The following is a 22410-nucleotide window of genomic DNA, read 5'->3' on the forward strand; positions in this document are numbered from 1 at the left end:
ATAAGCAGAGCGTTGTGGACCCGCCTATAGGCGCACATTACTAACGCGTTAAAGCTGCAGTAGGGAGTTTTGAGAAAATGTTGACTTAGCCTGAAAATTTGAACAAGCACAACTTACTGGTCCAACCCCCTTGCTCTCTGCTGCGCTACAGCCCTCCCTCCACAGCTCCTCCCCCACAGCGGAGCATGCCGTGAACGCGCAGGCTAGTAAACAGGACCACCGATGACGGCGGATTATAAACAGTTATGGAACATTCACTAATAGGGACGAAACATCAACAATATGCTTTACATTGACTATGGCGTGCCCATACTTTGACTACAAACTTGGTCCTCAAATCATTATGTATTTTGCAATACATGTAACTTTATAACGTTGCACTCTTTCTATATGTTATAGCTACTAAGATAACGTTAAAGGATTAGTTCACTTTTTGTTCACTTTTTGCTGTTAATTTACTCACCCCCATGTCATCCAAGATGTCCATGTCTTGCTTTCTTCAGTCGAAAAGAAATTAAGTTTTTTGATGAAAACATTCCAGGCTTTTTCTCCATATAATGGACTTCAATAGGACACAAACGTTTCGAGGACCAAATGACAGTTTCAGCGCAGCTTCAAAGGGTTTTAAACGATACCAGACGATGAATAAGGGTCTTATCTAGTGAAACGATCGGTCATTTCAAAAATAAATAAAAAGCTTTAAGTTTTATAAGCACAAATGCTCGCCTTGCTCTGTTCTGTGATGCACGTTCGTGATCCTGTTCGAACTCGTTCATCCAAATGAACAAATCTTTTTTTGAGTCATTCGTTCGTTGAATGAACGAAATGACTCCGAAAAAGACTCGTTCAAAATGAACAAATCTTTTTTCGAGTCATTTCGTTCGTTGAATGAACAAAGATTCGTTCATTTGGATGAACGAGTTTGAACAGGAGAATCACGAACGACGGTACGCGCTCGCGCTGTGCAAGAGAGGGGTGATCAGCACGTACACAAGCGTGATTGACACTGCTAAGACATTCCTCCTGGCTCTGATTGGTTGTTTCTGACCGGGAGCGGTGTATTTCTGCAAATGGCAGTAGGACCACAGGGAGGAGCCAGAGGAGCTTGATTTTTTTCACAGATTATCTGTCTCATATTCTACTTTCAGGACATAATGACAGTTTTAACAAATATTTGTTTACAAAAGCTACCTACTGGTAGCCTGTTTCCGCCCTCCTACGCACTTCCGCTCAATTTCATTTTCCTTCAGTACTACGTCTGGGATTGCGCTGTAGACTTTGGTTTTCTCCGATCAATTTTTTACCGGGCCAATCAGCGAACAGAGGGAGTGGCTGAGAACGATGACGTTGATGTCGACTCGTGCGTTATTTTGAGTTGTAGTTCAAAATAAGAAAGATGCGAGCGAAGCCATTCGGTCCGTTGTGGCAACGCTGCCGAATATCAAGAAGTTAAAGCCGGAGCAAGAACAATCTTTGCTTAGTTTTGTGTTTATGGCCATCCTCCCACGGGGTTCGGGAAAAGACATATGTCACGACCAAACGTCAGCGATTGGTTATGGCAGATAGAGTAACTCTGGGCAGATCCAATAGTTTTAGACTTCAATAGAATACCCGCCTACAAGGAAGTTAACGCTTGTCAATGGAGCGGTGCCAGACTCTCTGTACAAATGAAATGTACGAGAGTCTGGTAGAACCAGGCTAACCTACTGGAGCTTTAAATAACAAAAAGATATATATATATATATTGCACCATTGACTTAAGACCAGGTTTCAGTTGGTCAATGGCGCTGTCTATTTCAGTTCCCTCAAAATAGCAACGTGCCAATAATGCGCCTGAACACACCTTTTTTCAGACCACCACGCCCATGGGCTCAAATGTATTTGCTATTTAAACAACGTTGAGCAGGAAGTGAAAATGATAACTGCGTCAGGCTGAAACTAGCAAAAAACACTTACTTCACGCCTGGCGCTGCATTGCGCTGGGTGTATGATAGGGCCCATAAAGTACATACTTGTAATTTAACATTTACTTGAGGCACGTTTGCGTAATATTCAAATAATATATTATATATGCATTTCACTGTTTCTTCATTTTGAGGAATACTGAATGTGTTTTTGTGCAAGTAAGATGAGTAAATGCATGTTCAAATTTAGTCTAGAACTACAATAACCATCATGCTCACACACCACTCAAACGCCTCTGCACTTACTCATGATTTCTCTCAACATGACAGGACAGGAGAGCTGTCAGTCAATAAATGGGAAAAAGTAACTTTACCTATTTGAAAACATAACTCAGATATAAATTTAAAAGTAATGTGTTACTTTACTAGTTACTTGAAAAAGTAATCTGATTATGTAACTTGCGTTATTTGTAATACATTTCTCTAAAACACACTCCAGTGTTGGGGGTAGTTTAATTTCTAAGAATCCACAAGGCAAATGTGCTATTCATGTCCCACAATCACACATAGCCTACACACTCACTTTTTCACCCTTTCTTTCTGGTTTTCTCAAGATACCTCCCCTCATTACTCATATATAGATGTCCTGGTCTAGTCAGAAGATAAATATAATAGTTTAGCTGAATATGCATGCTTTATCTCCAAAGGAAGCTTCTCTCTGTGTGTCCCTCCATGTGTGAGAGAGATAGAGAGTCCACTCCGTTGAACTCACACAGACCTGTGACTCTGTGCACGGCAAGATAAAGCAAATCTCTCCTCTGTGTCTCGGAGGAGCATCTAGGCAAAGCAAATATCAAGACAAACACAGTTAACCAAAACAACTTATGAAGAAATCATAAAGGTATATTGGCAAAAAAAAAAAATTAAGTTTATTTACTATTCCATTTCCTCTGGCCTGAAACCAGTTAACGTCGTCTGCCAGATCTCTCTGAGTCTATGTCACTTGTGCAGCCAAAAGCAGCATGAGCGTGCATTGATCCAAGATTGACTGCTGAGAGGAAACACACAATGATTTCATTCTCGTCGTATGGTTGACGTTTGAATGCTCGCTTCGCTACGAGATTAGATTCTGTGCACGGCCTGCAAGAACAACACAGTCAAAATAAATGCATTTTTGTTGACTAAATTGGATTCAGGTAGTAGCGCAGGATCACAGGCATGATCATGTACTCTTCCAGAGTGAGGAAGAGAGCAGGTAAAATCATCACAGACTCCACTCACCCTGGACACCACCTGTTTGAACTGTTACCGTCAAGAAGGCGACTCAGATCACTGGCCACAAGAACATCTCGGCACAGGAACAGTTTCTTCCCACAGGCCATTTCCCTCCTGAACAGTTAACACTCCTCCCAAGGCATATGCCTGTAAGTGCAATACTCCCACTGTTTAGTGCAATATCCTACAACTCAGGTGATACTTATATGTAGATTTATTTATTTATAATATTCAAAACACTGTAAATAGGTTCATAATCTGTAAATCTCAGTTAATCAATCAGAGTAATAAAAAATACCCAGAGTGGTACATTTGTATTTGTTCATGTCTCAGCACACTATCACAGTAGTATTTTAGGTTACTGTGGTTACACACACCAGGTAATTTCTGTTAATCAGCCACTGATTGTAAGTACTAGGAAATGTGTCTTAAAGTCATAGTGACCTTGTCCTGCAGTTTTGAGTGCTTTCAGTCCAGCCAATGGTTCTGTTTTATTGGATTCTGGATTTTAAGGTTTTAACTGTGATTATTTGGTAACACTTTAGTATGGAGAACACATATTCACTATTAGTATTAACTATGACTTTTGCCTCAATAAACTCCTAATTTACTGCTTATTAATAGTTAGTAAGGTAGTTTTTGTAGCGTTTAAGTTTAGGTAAGGTAGGATTAAGGGATGTGGAATATGCTCATGCAAAATAAGGCATTAATATGTGCTTTATAAACAGTCACTCTCCTAGTTATAAGCATGCTAATAAGCAACTGGTTTATAGTGAGAATTGAACCCTAAAATAAAGTGTTACAGATTTTTTTTGTTTTGGAATTTTGTTTTATTGGACATCCTGCATGCCTGCCACTTATTCATTACAGACTTTAAAAATATGACCCAAACTTGTTCACAAATGAACTCAAGGTAAACTCCTGACCAATGTACCTTCTGGCTGAGACATCAGAATTTTTAATAATTTGACAATAATGTTGCAAGGAAAATAACGTCAAATGGGATATTATAAAACTCTGAACACAATTTACAGTATAAAAACATTGACCAAGGAGAACCAATCTCACATTTACCTTGTCAGAAACTTTATCTACTGCCAAAACAATGAAATTCAAGAGGAACTACTTTTTTTTTTTTACACTAAGCAATCCTAGCCTGGTAATACCAGACTCTGCTACTTCACTTTGCTTCGTACACAGAGTCTGGGATAGCATAATAGAGAAGTGTTTTCTCTCTCGCTAGGGGGCGCGTAATGAAGTTTAAAATCATTGGTTACCCGTAAGCCAATCAGATAAGTTTGTTTATGACGTATGTTATGCGCCGACACAGCCGCATCGAACCACAGACATCATGCATCGAACTCAAATCTATGATCGAACTTCCACTGTAAACACTTGATGATGCGAGCGAAATACCCGAGTGAACATGGCTGTAAACGACTTTTTTGATCTGTGAGTGATGTAATAGAATGACTGCTGCGCTTGACAGGGCACAAACGAGCAGAGAGAGAGAGAGAGAGAGAGAGAGAGCCCCGGTCGCGCGCGCGCACTCCCAAGTCTACAAACAACACGAGCGCTGTCTTGCTCTCTCTCCCTCGCGCATATTCATAAAAATCAATCGACAAGATAGTAAGAGGTCGGAAGACCGCGGTTTCACGTGGAGCATTTGGAGATTTTTAGAGATTATAGACTCTAGGAACAACATCTCAATGAACAACATCTCAACTATAAAGGCCTGTCTCATATAAGTTAGACGCCTATCTCAAGTACAAGCCGGTGCAGTTCGACGATTTGGGCAAATAAAAGCCCGGGCTATTATTTGAAGTTTTACGGTATTTAAGACCTGGAAAAGAAAAGAGACACTGACCTGTCAAAAGGCTCCCCAGTTTCTCGCTGACGATCGGTAATAGTTGATAAATTAAACTTTTCCCAAAGGGAGTAGGGCCACAACATCACCTCCATTCAAAATGTTTAATACACACTCTTCGTGTTCGGGCTTCAGTTTGCTAATGCCGGGATTATTCTCCACAACAGAGCGAATTGCATCCCCATCTCCATATCAGCGGTCGTTTTCGATTTCCCTGACCTAATCTTAAACACGGCGCTTACCGACTACGTCACGGCTTTCAGCCCGCCCTCTGTTCGTTGATTGGCCAGGCTGTTTTCAGGCCGGTGGAAAACAGAAAGATAGGCTGCTATCTCAGACTGACTACAGGAGCGAAATGAAATTAGCGGAAGTAGGAAGTCTGACGTAGTCAGGCTAAAGCAATCCCTCCCCAAAGAAAAATAAAATTGTCTGTGGTTGATTGTTTAAATGTTCACAGGTGTCCTTTGTCTCGTCGTTAGTCCTGTATGTATTTAAGCCCTCATGTTTGCCCTATGTCTTTATCGAGTATTGTTTGTTCCATGCGCAGTGTCCAGTAGTCTTGTTTCTTAAGTCTATGTTCGTGTTCCTGTTTTTGGTCAGAGTTTTCATGCCTTGCCATGTTTTGTTTGATGTTTTATTGTGTTCTTTTTGTTTGTAAATAAATTGTGTTTGGGTTCTCACCTCAGCTTGCCTTAATTGGACCAGTCATTACAGAATACTCAACCAAACATGGACCCAGCAATTCGTCTTTTCCCCCTCAGCCAAGGTGACCGTCTTTTTGTTTTGTGGACTTTGCCATGAGATTGATTTCAATGATGAGGTATTGAAAGACATGTTTCGCCATGGACTTGATGAATATATTTATTATCTCATGCCTGCCAATACCCCTCACTGCACTCTGGTGCAGTATATGGACTTTGCCCTTTTATTGAACGGGTCGTCCTTTACTGTGGGCTTTGCAGATAAGGAGCCCCACAAACCCACAGTATCCCCTCAGCCTGAGCTTCACGTCAGTCCTGCCGAGCCGGAGTCTCTTTACATCAGTCCTGCCAAGCCTGATTTTCTTCACGTCAGTCCTGCCAAGCCGGAGTCTCTTCACATCAGTTCCTCCAAACCTGAGTCTCTTCACGTCAGTCCTGCCGAGCCAGAGTCTCTTCACGTCAGTCCTGCCGAGCCTGAGGTTTTCACGTCAGTCCTGCCGAGCCGGAGTCTCTTCACGTCAGTTCTGCCAAGCCTGAGTCTCTCCACATCAGTCCTGCCGAGCCAGAGTCTCTTCACGTCAGTTCTGCCGAGCCTGATTTTCTTCACGTCAGTCCTGCCAAGACTGAGTCTCTTCACGTCAGTCCTGCCAAGACTGAGTCTCCTCACGCCAGTCCTGCCAAGCCTGAGTCTCTTCAAGTAAGTCCTGCCGAGCCTGATTTCCTTTACGTCAGTCCTGCCGAGCCGGAGTCTCTTCACGTCAGTCCTGGCGAGCCGGAGTCTTTTCACGTCAGTCCTGCCGAGCCTGATTTTCTTCACGTCAGTCCTGCCAAGCCTGATTTTCTTCACGTCAGTCCTGCCAAGCCTGAGCCTTTTCACGTCAGTCCTGCCGAGCCTGAGTCTCATCACGTCAGTCCTGCCGAGCCAGAGACTATTCACGTCATGCCTGTGTCTTCTGACAAGATGGTCGCTACACCTGAGACAGTTCCGGAAGATACTGCGCTCATGGGCAGCACAAACATCCGCTCTAGGCCGCGAGCTCTCAAGTTGGCTGCCACGCCTGAGAGTTCATCTCCGGCCATCTCTGGGCAAGATGGCCGCATCTACCCCTGAACTGTCAGGTTCACCCTGGCCCCCTGCACATCCTGCTCCGCCCTGGTCGTCATGTCACATTTTGGGTGTTTGGTTGTTCCTGGGTTCTGGTCTGTCATGTGATCCCCCATTTAGTCATGTCATCCAGCCTTGAGTTCCCTTGTCTGTGTCATGTTGTCATTGGTTGATTGTTTTAATGTTTAGAGGTGTCCCTTGTCTCGTAGTTAGTCCTGTATGTATGTATTTCCCGTTAGCCCGCATGTTTGCCCTTTGTCCTTATCGAGTATTGTTTGTTCCATAGTTTCCTAAGGCTATGTTCATGTTCCTGTTTTTGGTCAGAGTTTTCATGCCTTGCCTTTCTATGTTTTTGTTTGATGTTTTATTGTGTTATTTTTGTTTGTAAATTGCATTTGGGTTCTAACCTCAGCTTGCCTTCAGTGGACCAGTCATTACACTAAGACAGTGGAAGAAAAAACTCACTTTTTACCACTGACTACAGAAACTGACGACCCTAGAATATAAACAAAATTTGTTATGGTTTAAACATATTACTGCTTTAATTTTAAAATGTTACACTTTATTCTGGTAAAAGGCCTATTATGAGATTATTCTCAAAACATATTGTTTTGTTCTGAATTATAGTTTTTTTCCTTTTAACGTGGCACTAAAATGCCATCATATAGTTCTCAGATTGAGACAATTTAGGCCACCAGATCTGCAGCGAGGGAGACTGATGGAATTTCTCTCTTACTATATTCAGGAAAGGTGTGCAGCAGGGAGGCCATCTGGTGTGACGGTGGCATTCATCAGTCAGAACCTGAGATGCCTGTCAACAGTCCACTGGGTGCAGCAGTGCCAGCCTGCCAATGAAAGCTTTAAACTTAGAGCTAGGAAATAATACTTCAATCCTTTAAACTCCCATCCTAGGATCCAAATCACACATACTACGGCAATATGCCTTTACAAGTATATGAGTACATTTTGCATAGGCTTAGTATATCCTAATCTGTTGTGCAAACTCGTGTTTTTGTAAGTGCATGTTTGAAAATGCATGGTAAAAATATGACAAACTAATTTTCTCATGATTATGACAGTGTACCAGACTAAAGTTAATAAACACATCACAGACAAAACATCTGGGATTGTAGAATAATCTCTTATAAAACAACGTTAGATAAAAAGGAAAGCCATTGAGAGAAATTTGCTTTTGATTCTCCCACTAAGAAATCCTACATTTTCATCTCAATAAGCTCTTTAAACACAACATTACTTGGTTTCAAACAAACACAGATCATCATAACAACCGTAAATAGTTTGGGATGATTATGCATAAAAATACCACCTCAAAGACAATAAAAGACTCTTTAAAATATGTTCAATTTGCAGCTTCAGTTTGACAGGATTGATTACTTCAATACAGTAAACACTAATCTATTGATCATTCAAAACATACGTAAAGAATGTAAAAAAAAAAAAATTCAGTCTGGTCGAAAATGCAATTACATATATTAAAAGTTGGATCTGCAATATTTTCCAGCTAGCCGTTATGCACTGCAATCCATTAGTAATAAAGATTTTCATATAAAGATTTATGGATTTAGCATTAAAAACAAGGAATATTCTTTTCTTGTGTACTGACTGTTTTTGAATATAAATACAGTCAGATGACAAAAGACTGCTACCGAATCACAAAGCAACAAATAGATGCCATAAGCTTGACGTCAGCAGTCCATTTTATAGCTTCATATGGTGCCCTAAATAAACATATTTCTATATTTATTCCTGGAGCTGCTCTATGTCATTGTTCATAGCCATTTGCACAGAAGCAATAAAACAAGCAGAGATAATCTATTGTCCCTCTCAGCTCCATTTTGAACTGACGCAAAGGTCAGCTGATCTTTGTTTCACTGCAGTGGTCTGAACAACATAGTGACGCGTGTAGAAAGAGGATGGAGCTGCTAGGAGTTAAAACTCCTGATGTATTATAGATCTCTAATGAGTCATCCATATCAAGGCTCTTTCACAAATAACCACAGACTCCAGACAAACTGCAAGAAAAAGTGGTGTGTAGAAGGATCTTACTTATATGCGCGCAGTAATTTTCTATGATGGACTGCATACAAACTGTGACACTTATCATCAAACACACAAAAAGTAATGAGAAAATATAGACATTTCCAATCTGATTGGTCTAAAATTTCAGGGTCTTTGCCAGAAGAAGTTGCAAAAGAAAAATTCTAAAGAAATTTTGTTTTTTGAGGAAGTTATTCTAAAAAATATGTAATAAAATATGACAAATTCTGCAGCATTATGTGTGTAATCGAAATAACTGAAACACGCATTTCAAAGTCTGTACACTTATTCAAATTGCTGCCTCATTATTTAAATGCACTATGTTTCCAGCCTCTCGTTGTGGTATTATCAATTTAATATTTATCCGCTCCTAAACATCATCTACGAAAAGATAAAGTAAAGCAAATTACTAAATTAGTAAAGCTTAATGATGTTGACGGCACTACAAAACTTTGGAAAACTAACCCCTGCAAACTATATTCAAGCAGGGGAAACCGATTGAGCTTTAAATAATGAAAACATGATGAATGATGATTCTCTAATTAGCAACTATTTTCCCAGCTCTGTGCTGAAAAACAAGGGTTTCTGGAAATTAACACTGGACTCAATGCTGCGTCCCAAGACATTTTAGCATTCAGAGACTTCTGCTTGTGCGTAATTTGACTTTTTCATTACTTTACGTCAGTCGCACAAGTATTGTATTAACAAATTTTATAATCGCCAATTAAATCAACCAGCTTCTCCAATTAATTCTGCTTTTACACTAGAGCTTTTGGTGCAGACCAAATTTGTTTGATGCCAGAGATTGGTTTGTTTAGTTGGCGTGAAATTGTTGTTTTAATGGGTGTGCAGCTAATATTTTAATAACACAGTAAGCCATTACCTAGCAACAGTTGTAAACAACTGCCAGTACGTTCATGGAGGTACTTATTTCATAACATTAACATTTATGCATTTAGAAGACGCTTTTTCCTAAACGACTTACATTGTATTCAAGTTCTATATTTATTTTTCAATTCATGCATTCTCTGGGAATCGAACCCATGTTAGCACCATTATGCTCATCTGTTTGAGCTACAGCAATGCTACTCGTGTTTATGATGCAAACATACCGCAGTTTCGACCCATAAGTACATTTTTTAGCAACTTGCACTGAATTCAAGGTATTCATTTTATAGGTTCATGCATTCCATGGGATTTGAACCCATGGCCTTGGCATTGTTAATGCTATGCTCTTCTGTTTAAACTACAGGAAAGCTACTCATGTTGATGATGCAAACATACCACAGTTTTAGAACAAAAAGTACATTTATGGATTTTACAGATGTTTTTATAAGGGTACGCTCTCCCTGGGAATCGAACACATGACATTGCCTTTGCTAGCGCCATGCTCTACTGTTTTGAGCTATAGGAATTCAAGTAGTAAAATGTGAAAACAGCTCAAAAGTCCTTTCACAGGGACTTTTATTTATGATGCAGTGAATGCTATTATGAATACTTGATTCTATGGTCAAACATTTTTGTATAGTTATTTACCATTAAACCGTTAAACTGAGTATATCGGATCATTGTCCCAAGTTTCCTCCATAGCTGTGCTTCTCATGGCGCTCTCTTTCTTCTAAAAGAATAACATTATTTCATCTCAAATCATTTTCATCTCAAATCAATATTTCATGTCCATTTATGCATTTGCTAAGCAGCCTTAAATGTACAGTCAGCCAAAAATAAACCCCTTCTGGGCGATTCAGGACCTCTCCACTGCACATCGGGGCCTCGATGACCCAGTCAGGTTTTCTTTGCACGCTGAATGTACATTTTCCCTAACGAATCTTTGATGCAGACTGTGAAAGAACTCTGAGGGAATCTAATCGCAGCATGAACACTCAAAAATCAAACTTTACCCATCCAGATCAAGCGACTTTAGAGACTGGCACGGTGCTCGACTCTGACCTTGTGAGGAAGGACGACGGCGGATCCCCCACTGATGCCCACTATGGGCACGGCCGTCTGGGTGGAGATGAAGTCCAGGATCTGCGCCACAGCCTCGGACCCAATGTTATCTTCAAAGACCACCCCGTGCACCCTGTTAGCAGCCAGCGTGTCGCAGATGCGCGTCAGTAGAGTGCGCGGGTTGGTGTTGTTCACCAGCACAGTGATGGGGTTCACCTCCAGCGGCAGGTCCAGGAAGTTCTCCCGGCTCAGGCGCCCCTTGATCTCCAACTGGTAGGCGGAGCCGCTGAACACCACCGCCACGTTCACGGTGGGCTCAACCATCCCGAACGGTCGGCACTGGCAGCGGGGGGCGGAGAAGACAGACAGCAGCAGCAGCAGCAACGGCAGCCACAGTGTGTCGCTGAGACAGCCTAGATGAACGCCCATCTCAGTCGCCTACTGGCTAGATGGAAGAAAACACAAACAGGCTTTAATTTTAAACAAATTAAGGTTTGAAGCACTACAGAAAGAAGTAAAAACAAAACGTTTGTGAATGCGTTAATGCAGTAAATATTTACTGCAGTTATGTGAGCCTAAATAATCCGTTAGTAAACGGATTGATGGCTCGGGTTGAAAAGCCTTCATGTAAACACCTCACATGTAAATGAAAATGATTGGATTCATTCGGATTGGTGAAAATGTATGCATGTAAACATTGCTAATATGAGACTAATGTTTTAGTAATCATAAATGTTGTGCAGCATTTATGTCTCAGTCAAATTACAACCAAAATTATTTTTTTGGCAACGTTCATAAAACTAAAATTGATCTATGTGCACTGGTTTTGTTGTTTTGGCAGAAAAGAATCTCTATAAAGTGTAATAAAACATGAAGGAACTAAAAATCAGTTATGTTAGTTGCCAATGGAAGACAATACTGATTTTTTTGATTTTTTATTGTTTGTTAATCGTAGATTTACAGGTAAAAAAAAAGAGAATTTGGATTGCATGTGATGAAACAGCAGATTGCACTTCCTAAATAAACTGATTTTACTCAATACACAAAAAATATTATTCACTATGACTAAATCAGTCTAACCATATAACTAGGTTACACAAAAAAGTAAGTGTAAAAAGAGGCAGTAGTCAGCATGTTTTCCCAAAGAAATTCTGAAGCGACTTTTCTTAGGCCTAACATCTACTTTCTCAAACCATTACCTCCAACAATCTTCATTCTTGCTTGTTATGACAACATTTCACCATCCAATTAATTCCAAATGGATAAAATAAAAGTCCTCCTCTCATTTTTCTGCATAAATATTCTCAATCAGAAAATACACAAATTACAAATGTAAAATGTGCAGCAAACACTGTTGCATCTTTACCTTAATGTCCAAAAAAACTAAATAAAAAGTCTAAATGAGAAGTTTTAATTCAAAAATATTATCCATTATTTTTTAAATTATTACATTAGGTTACTCCTACAAAAAAAGCCAGATCAGGTAAAAAAATATCTTCCTTAAGTCAAAATGAAAGTCAAAATTACATTTTCATGGTCATATTGGCCCTCATTTATCATTCTTGCGTAGAAACGGGCGTATATGTTGGCGTAAGATTATGCTTACACTCCTCTCACCGCCTGATTTATGAAGCTGTGCGTACCTTTGTAATCCAGGTATACGCAATACCTGCCCTTGATAAATGCCGCGGCTGAAAAAGATCGTCATTAGAATAACACGCCCCTATATATTCAAGTATCCGCTTCCCCCACGCCCTCATTTTACGCCATGGACACACGGAAGACGGCAAAGAGGAGACACTTCTCTGGAGATCGAGACCATCACCATCATGAAAAATTATTATTAAATCAAACAACAATATTGTTGATGATAAATTCAAAGTTAATTGTATTTTATTTCAAAACGCTATAAATCCATCAATTTTTTGTCTAAAAAAACAACAACAAAAACAACAACAAGAGAACATGCAACATATAATCAGGGACTCATACTATAAATTAATATAAATTAAATAAGTGCAACTGCATGAAATAAATAAAAGCCAAACAAAATAAATAGTAAAATAAATTAAATAGTAAAAATAAAATAAATATTTCCAAATGTCACGTTCCAATATTGTCCACCACATAAAACAAATAATTTAAAAATAACACACAAATACAGTCCTTAAATACAACAATGTTAAAAATACATTCAAATCATTTAGTAACACATTTAGGCTAATAGAAATTCGTGCCGAACTTGAAAAAGTAATAACAATATTCAGGCCCACTATTAGGCTACGTGTTGTAGCCATTAACTAAGTGCATTTAGTTTCATATTTGTTGAAAAATAATAATGTTATTTTTTCCCCATCTATGTTGATTATGAAAAGTGAACATAGGCTAAGATAGGATGCGCAATATATCGGGAGACATGCTCAGACATGATTTTGGCCACTTAATTAAGTTTTGTTTTGTAGAAAGCCTTTCTTTAAAGTGAATTTCGTTTTGTATAAATTGTATCTTAATTTTAATATTTTTTTCATCAACCAATTGCCTGGATTTAATAAATAAGAAGCAAATAGCAGACAATATAATCATGAGTCATGACATGGAGGCGCGGACGCGGTCCCTTGCATTGCACGTGAACTGGAGCGCATCTCATCACAAATTAACCGAAACTCAGTATATGCCTCACAGACATGAGAAATATATCTATAAAGAAAGCTTGAAATGTCTTTAAACGAAACAAAAACGAAAAGAAATAGGCTACTCTCTCTATAGGCGCGTTCACTACAGAGATGGTGATCATCAATTTCATCTTTGCAGACACAACACTAGTTTATTAATAGAAATAAAATACAAATTTATTTTTTAAAATGGCGTTTATCGCGTTTTGGAAAAGAGCTCCTCATATCTTTTAGTTTGTCAGTGCGTTTTGTGGTGTCAGGAATTGTTTTTCTGCGCATTTCCGCACTAACTCAAAACGTGCGTACATGTACACCTCCTCCTGACCTGGCGTAGGATTTGAGCGTGCCGTACGCCAACGTCCATATTGATAAATATCAAAGTCACCGTGGTTTTGGGTGTACGCCAGGTGTACGCTGGAAATTTGGTGTACGCACTTTTGATAAATGAGGGCCATTGTGCCTGATTCAATTGTGCACATTATTCCAAAGAAAAATGAAATACTTTGTAACTTTTCCAGACTCTGAAATTACTTTTTGGCTAACTCCTTCCCACATTTCATAATCTAATACATTTCCAATGGATAAAATCAGGAAAATTGATGGATAAAATGGTCAAAAAGCAGATAAAAAGAAGTCAAATGGGCTGTGAACGCAGTTTAGTGTTGAACTCAAGGTTGATTTTTAAAGTGTCTAATTTGCACACTAAAGATAGACATGGAATTTAACTGTTGTGCACACACAGAGCAAAAGGTGAAGTATTGTTAAAGGATCAGTTTCATCCATGCAACAACATTGCCATAATACTTCATAATCCAGACATCAGAGTCGTTCTGTTGTCAGTCCGCATTAACGCATCAAGCAAAGCTTTTAGAACTATTTTTATATGAAACGTTAGAGGCCATTAGAGTCGTATTGCACGTTTAGAGTCATGCTAAGTCACTGGGTTGTCCAGCTGCTGTACTAAGAGCCGCCACTCTCAAACCACATCCAACAGATGGCGGGTACTGTTAAAAGAAAAAAAACCTCTTCTTTTTTTTTTCACCAAATGGAGAATGTGTGGATTTATGAGCCCTAACCTGTGTGCCTTTGGCCTTAATTTTTGCAGACCGTCTAACATAATCCCTGAAATGAAAAGTCAATAGGCAATAGATGCTAGAAACAGTGGCCTTAAAGTTATATGTTTAGATTTTAAAGCATGGTTTAAGCCGCCAATATGGATAGAAAAACCTTAGAGGTAAAATTGAGGTTAATTTGAGCTTTCATTTATCATCTTCCATTTATAACTCGCCCCAATCTTCCTCAGATCTCAGATCCTGCGATATCACAGCAGTGATCCTTGAACAGCGTCCGTGTTGACGCGTAGGGTTATCCGTCAGACTCAGCACTGTTTTTAAAGGGATTCAGTTCTTTGAATGGCTTTAGCTGTCCAGCCGCCTGGAGACCAGTGCTGTGGAGATGCCACTTTTAACATGCTGACCAAATTTACAGTGTCTCATGAGCCAGACACCATGTAATCCCTCTGTAATCCCCCCTAGTATGTCATGCTTTGTGGCCTGATGGTATCACCTCATCTGACGGTCTCGTGTGGCACAGAAGCCTGCTTTAATGCCTTTATTCCTGCACCCACCATGTACAGCAGGTTTACATATAATGTTTCGCATGTACACTACTGCTACATGTACTGAGTTTTAAGGTCATTAAGCTTATTTTAATGGTTTTAAAGGAAGTCTCTTTGTGCTCACCAAGGCTGCATTCATATGACAAAAAAATACAGTAAAAACAGTAATATTGTTATTGTTAATAATATTACAATTTAAATTAACTGTTTTCTATTTGAATATATTTTTATTACTGTGATCCAAAGCTGAATTTTCAGCATCATTACTTCAGACCCCAAACTTTTGAAGAGTAATGTGTATTTCTCTAACCAATATATAAATATATTCAGAAATGATTCTTTAGACACTGTAACAGAGGATATTCTAACATCAAACAGCTGGACAAATCAACTTTCAGGGATGTTATTACCTTGAAATTCTCTCTGTGTTAATATATATATATATATATTACATGGCTTGGTTGAATTCTAATGTAGAATGCGGTCTGCAATTTCTTGAGAACAGACCGCTGCTAAGTATAACAAACCGTTGCCATGAAAAACAGAGCGTTGTCATGGACACAGTTCTGTTCACTCTGGAGCAATGCAATTGTTTTTAAATCAATAAACTCCTTTTTAAATCCATATTTTGTGTCAAATTATTGTATATAGGTAGCCATGTAATAAGCGGGATAATTTAGAGCAAGGCGGTTGATATAGCCATAGATATCCATAATAAAGGCTAGATGTCTTACGGCGGAGCCTCTATCGTCATCACCGTCGGGCTTTCTGACGGGCTCTGTGGTACCTGATGTAAGATGAGTGATCAGCACGAACACAAATACTCTTATCTCGTTGAAATCTTGACGGATTTACAAACGGTTTGGTTTCTTACAAACGTTATTAATGTGGCTGTAATTCTGGATGATTATTTATTTTATACAATGGAAGCTCTAGCGTTAAGTTCTGCCAGGAAGACTCAATTGCTACGTCACTTATTACCTTCTCATCTATCCAATCGTGTCTAAGACTCGTGGTATAAAAGACCAGTACTTACACATGTCTGAGTTCACAGATGCTGACGCTTTCATGCACCTCCATCCTCCCCACCACCACCAGGATGGCCCCTTCCCCTCCATCCTCCATCCTCCCCACCACCACCAGGATGGCCCCTTCCTATACCTCACGGGGGGTCGGCTGCGCCCCTGCCTTCGTCTTCAGGCAGGAAATGCAGAGTCCGGACCCTCGGATTGCGAGCTATGGACGGGGCCTACGCCAAAGAACTTTATTGCTTGCTGGGCTATCAATAAATGTATTTATTGTTACAGTATTTATTCTCCCGAGTCTTTCTGGTAGAACTTATTATTCATAAGTATACAGTGTGGTGACTACATCTCTGACGTTTATAACAAACCAAACTGTTTGTGAATGCACCATTAAAACACAATGTTATGAGTGAGCGAGCTGCCTGTGACAAGATGGCCGCCAGGTGCGGACGTCGACCTCCATTAGCCAGCACCGCGGACGAGACATCTAGCCTTTATTATGGATATCTATGGTTATAGCGTTTACAACCCCTTCAGGCTGATTCAAGACCCCGACGCGCCTGTCGGGGTTGTATTCGCAATAACAAACGCCTCGCTCTACATTATCCCTTACATATAGTAGTCAACATTTGAAGAGGATCAAAACCTTTCATCAAAGTTATGAATTTTGAACAATACCCATTCTTGTCTTAGGACAACTTTGATGAACTTTTTTGATCCTCTTCAATGTTAACTACTTGTATGTGTATACCAAATGCAAAGGAGATAAATCAAGTTCTGCTAAACAATGAATTATTGATGAACAGTGGAGTACAACATTTAACGGATTGGCCAAATGGCTCTTCAGTGACCTAATCAAACACTTTGCTTTTGTCGATATGGCCTTTTAATTCAGGTATATGTCAAACAGACAAATGAACCATATTAAAGCATGTGGTGAATTTGATTAAAGCACATTATTGGTAAATGCGGGCTAAAGCACGGTGGAGCGTTTTATACAGCGACAGTGACAGATTTCAACACAGCAGTTGGCAGATTAAACATGCTTGCTTATTCGGAGGAAAGAGACGCACGACACACAGTCCACATGGCCTTGTTACTCTTACACAAATATCCATCAAGTGGAACAAAAAGTAAACGGGCACAATCTAATTTTTTCCCAATAGCTCTAACATACGAGTGCACTGGCAACACACTAATTTCAATGCACAAGCTTGTCTGTTCGGTTGATTGATTACATTTACTTGTTCGCTATATATAACAGCTGTGAGATATGTTCAGCAATTTATTGATATAAATTGCTACTATAACTGATGTGAATGCAGACGGTGTGGTGCATTATTCATAAGTCCACACATACAGCGAATTGTGAAAATACATACAGCGAAAATCATATATTTTAATTATTTAGTGAATGAGTGAATGAATACATGAATGAACAAACAAACAAATTTCAAGAAAACAATTACTCAACAAAAACAAAATCTTTAAAGTCCTAAAAAATATTACTAATTTTTTTAACAACAAATGTGTTTTATACTTTAACTGAATCTGCATCCCTATAATCTGCAGTATGGACCTAAAATGCACAGCCTGCCACAACATGAAAATGCTTTCTCTCTATACAAGTTTAAAGGCGCAGTAAGTGATTTCTGAGAAACACTGTTGAAAGTGGATCTGACCGAGCAGCACAACACTCTTGTAGCCTATCAGCAGTAGGAGGCGTGTCCACTCATGATGGGGGAGGAGAGAGAGACTGAGCAAGTGGGAGAATTGAAGAAAGACTGTAGAAAGAGAGATGGCTGGGAGACATTACAAAAGAGAAAAGCTCAGAGGAATATCAGTGGGAAAGAAGGGTTATGATCAGACAAGAACTTTAGGACACGCGTTAATATTAGAAAAGCTTTCCAGCGCTTGAGAGACCGAAGAGGGAAGGCCTGAAAACAGACACCAAGGTTGAGTTGTTTTCGTTCCATTTGTGAGTTTTGCAATGTTTCACAGGGCTGTTGTTGTTGTTGTTTTAATGTTAGCTCTTGTAATGTTATTAACAGGACAGTTTTGAGTGTCATTGTTTGCCTAGAGCTGCTGGCGACGAACAAACAACTCTTGCTTGTATTTACTCTTGTGTTCTGTGTGTACATTTTTTGTTCTTCCTTTTCGTTTGTTCGCCATCTTAGCTTAATTTTTCATAGAGCATTATTTAGCTTCGCTTCAGATATGATAAAAGAGACACTCTTGCATTGCAAGTTCATGCATTTTGGGGACGGAGCAAAAAAGGAATTTGTTTGGGTTGATTTTCAAATATCAACAGCGTTTAGAAATTGCTTACTGCACCCTTAATATGCAGCTATAAACAAGCCATTTCGAGGTTGTTTTCCCTGAGAAAAGTAAACACAGGCTCTGTTCGTTTGAGTAACCCAACAAGCCCTGTACAGAAGCAAAGGCTCAAACCAACATACATTTGTGGGCGGGACTATCTGTTTGTCCAACCAATAATGGAACACAGGGGAAATGATCCAGAAACAACAATCATTATTTTTCCAATTCCCTTTGGTGACTCTAGCGGCACACTGATAAAACACTTCACCTTAAGAGTTGTAATCCAGTCAACCAATCTACAAGTCTATAATTTATACTCCATTTCCCCTCCTCTCTCTTACACTATTTCTCTCCCTCCCTCTGTGGGTTTAATATGTGTCACTGTCCTTGCCTGTCCCGAGCATCTATCAGTAGAAAGTTTGTGTGTCTGCTCAGATTAGTGACCTCTCTGATTTGGCTCTCTGAAAGTCAGGGCTGCCTCTGAGAACATAGACCAGATTAGATCAAAGTACCGACCACAGATCCAGCCTGGCATGAAGCGTCCCATCACGCTCCACTCCCTTCCCATCTTCTGTTCCTTATCCACTGCCACTCTTTTTTTGGACATGTATATTGTTTGTACAATGTCTTGGGCAAATAAAATTGGAGATGATGTGTGCATACTGCAGGCCTGATCAAATCCCTTGCAGCATGAACTTAATACAGTTCTTGAACCCTCATAGAAGTGTTCAACATCATCTAGTGGATGATAGAAGGAAGAAAAGCTACATTCACAAAGTTATTATTGATTGCTATTGATAGGCTACCACACATCGATTTTAACAAGACCACCAAAATAGCCCAACATATTTTTGTAACCTCAACCTGTTTCAGAGCTGAAATCTGGTTTTGTTAGTTCTGAGGCTTTTAAAATTGGTAACTTCAAGGTCATTGTCAATCCAATTCAAAATTCCCATTAAAGTCCTCACACATTGGGAGGAACTATGCATTTCTAAAAAGTATAATTCTTAGGAAAGTATTTCCATCCTTCCCCCAGCTCATTTTCCATTCAATTGCAGCATTCTGGACCTTTGATATGTCAAAGAGAATTATATTCCAAATCCAGTTCCATCACGCTCCGATTCAGTCAAATTCCTCATAATGGTATGACATTTAAAGATGCACTCCGTCCCATAACTTCCTACTTGACGAGGTTCATATCCATCAGAGATGACTGTAATATCAAGAGAAAAAAGGGAAATACTTGGCCAACGCATTAAGCTCTCAAAAATCTTTTCTTCCTGTGCTTGACCTGTCAGTTGAAATAAAATTGAATATTGCACAAGAACTATAGCATTCTGGCACAAATCTTTAACATCCTGTGTAGCTTTACATATTATAATCACTATATATTGCAGATATAATATATTATAATTTAATATAATATAATATAATTAGGTAGTGACACTCATTGCCATTATATTGCAAAAAAAGATTTTTAAGCATTTATGAATAGATAAATAGAAAATAATCATATAATAATAATAATACCAAAATAATGATAATAATAATAAAGTACTTTACCATGTTTAAGCTGATTAAACATGCTTTGAATAAGATAAAAAAATGTTTTAAGTGTTTGGCTGGTTAAACAACTTGCTTAGCAAACTGTTCCCCTTAAAATGCTCATGGGCTTGTAGGTGATTTGAAAGGGTAATTTCAAATTACACACACCTTCACTGATCTCATTTTTGGCCAAACAGCCGAGTCAATAAACAGACGCCGTTATTGTCACATCAGATCAAGGTCAGCGCTCCATTTTAATCTGAATCTTCGTGACTGTGGCGCTGACAAATGTTTAAACTGCAGGATTCATTCAGCCTGCCATCAGATTTCACCTCTTAGCTATCGTAACTCCACAACCGACTGACTGTCATCGACCATGACGATCTCCAGCTTCATTTTTACCTGTGTTGTCTTGATTAATTGATGCCTGTCATTATGGCCTCGTGATAAACATCAGTAACAAGCTGTCACATTAATGCGCACATATACTTTCTCTCTGTTCCGCCCGCATCCACTCGTGCTTCCAGGTTGCAGGCAGCTGACTGTACAGTACGGTATGGCCAGAATTATCAGGGCAACACACATGGCACTAAAATAATGAAATAAATATTAACTAATAACTTCAAATGTGACATAAAAACACACCAATGTGCATAAATGTGTCCTACAAGAAATTTGGTGGTAATATAATTAATATTAATAATAATACTATTCTGTAAAAAGTTCATATTTTGTCTTGATAAACATTATATTTCCACCATAAAGATGCGATATGTTATGACCTATCATGTTAAGCAGAAATGAAGGACCTTGCTTCCCACATATGGGTTGAATATAATATAATATAATATAATATAATATAATATAATATACATTTTTCTGTTGATATAAAAAAATCGGGTAAATTTAGCAATATAGCAGGTGAATTATGTAGATGATGTATATTACGATGTTATGATGAACTATATGTCTTTCTCCACTGACGTTCTGAGTTGTTCAAAGCGTTTCTAAGGATGCTGATTTTTAGAAAGCAGCTGTCTGGCTCTGAGATGGCGAACGGGAACATGGTTTTTGTAACATTAGCAACACATTATTAGCTGTTTGATAACATAGTCAAGCCAAAGGCTAATTATATCAATTACTGTTATGCGTCTGACGTTGTAGAGAGAGATACATAAAACGCATTGCCATTCTCATACATCGACTTGTAGACTTGTATTACTCCCTGGGATATGAAGATCCTGTTCTAGAGCGTTTGCGGTGTTAACCCTGAATGGCAGTGCCCAATATATTCAGTGTGAATTACTAACCCAGGGTTAAGTACAAGCAGTGAAACACATTACAAAGAAACACAGGATTATGTTAACCCAGGGTTTAAAATGACCCCAATGAAAAGCCCATTACGCATCATGACACATGACTGGCCTAGAGACTTTTTGCTGATTCTCTTGTGGTATTGTGTTTGACAGTGTATTTTAGCATGTGCACGTGCTCACAGGGCTCTCATTAATGCTGTTGCATGACTGTGACTTAACGAGCCATTAAAGAGCCATTAAGACTCATTAAAGCACAGTCATGCAGCAGTCGTGCTGGCTTAACATGACACTGACTGATTCTGAGAGCTGCTGCAGGTTATCAAACGCCTCACAAGGTGACTGATCCAACATTGTACGGCCTTCAAGTACTTTTCTACGTCCATATCTTACTGCATTTGAATGCACAAAAATGTACGTCTCTTCATCTTTCTCATTTAATAGAGATCAAATGACATCTTTAGTCACCAGCAGTCATGAAGATCCAGATTAAAATAGAGGATTGACCTTGATCTGTTTTGGCAGATACCAGATGTAATTGCAATTAGGTTTTAACATTATCTAAACAAAATAGAGTGCCGAAGTTATGACGTCACTTTGTAGGACAACTCAGAAGTTAGCGGCGCATGGGTTCCCTCGATCGAAAAGCTATGCATTTTCCCCGTAGACTTTGGGAAAATTGCAAAAAATAAGATCTGTATTCAACAAAGAGTTGTGACCCTTACACGTTTTGTCTATCAAGATAATCTTTACAAGTTAATCCAAAATGTATACATTTTGAAGCCTATATAAAGTTTAAAAAACCACAAGCAGACACAATAAAGTTTAAAAAACCACAAGCAGGTTATAACTGGTGTTTTTTATGTCATAGATCAAAACGTGAAAATATTTAGAGGCTTTGTTAACCTTATTTCAGGCGATTTAGCAAAAACCCGTTCAAAAAACCCATAGACTTTAGGGCGAGGGAACTCACTTCCACGTTTTGGCCTACAAAGTGACGTCGTAACTTCGGCACTCTATATGAGTGGTGTTTGCCTGTGCATGCCAACACAATGCTA

At 39.1% G+C, this 22410-nt stretch overlaps 1 protein-coding gene across 1 annotated transcript in view; it reads right to left on the reverse strand.

Moving 5' to 3' along the window:
* grin2ca (glutamate receptor, ionotropic, N-methyl D-aspartate 2Ca) overlaps positions 1-22410 on the reverse strand; it is a 91675-nt gene that overhangs the window by 57341 nt on the left and 11924 nt on the right. The window contains exon 3 of the mRNA XM_077211880.1: positions 10861-11305. Within this exon, the coding sequence (XP_077067995.1) occupies positions 10861-11289 (429 nt within the window). The 5' untranslated portion in view covers positions 11290-11305. The remainder of the gene's footprint in view (positions 1-10860; positions 11306-22410) is intronic.

This window comes from Siphateles boraxobius, unplaced genomic scaffold, assembly GCF_051911475.1.
Source record: "Siphateles boraxobius isolate OS27281-9 unplaced genomic scaffold, OSU_SipBor_1 66, whole genome shotgun sequence".
Classification (NCBI taxonomy): Eukaryota; Metazoa; Chordata; class Actinopteri; order Cypriniformes; family Leuciscidae; genus Siphateles; species Siphateles boraxobius.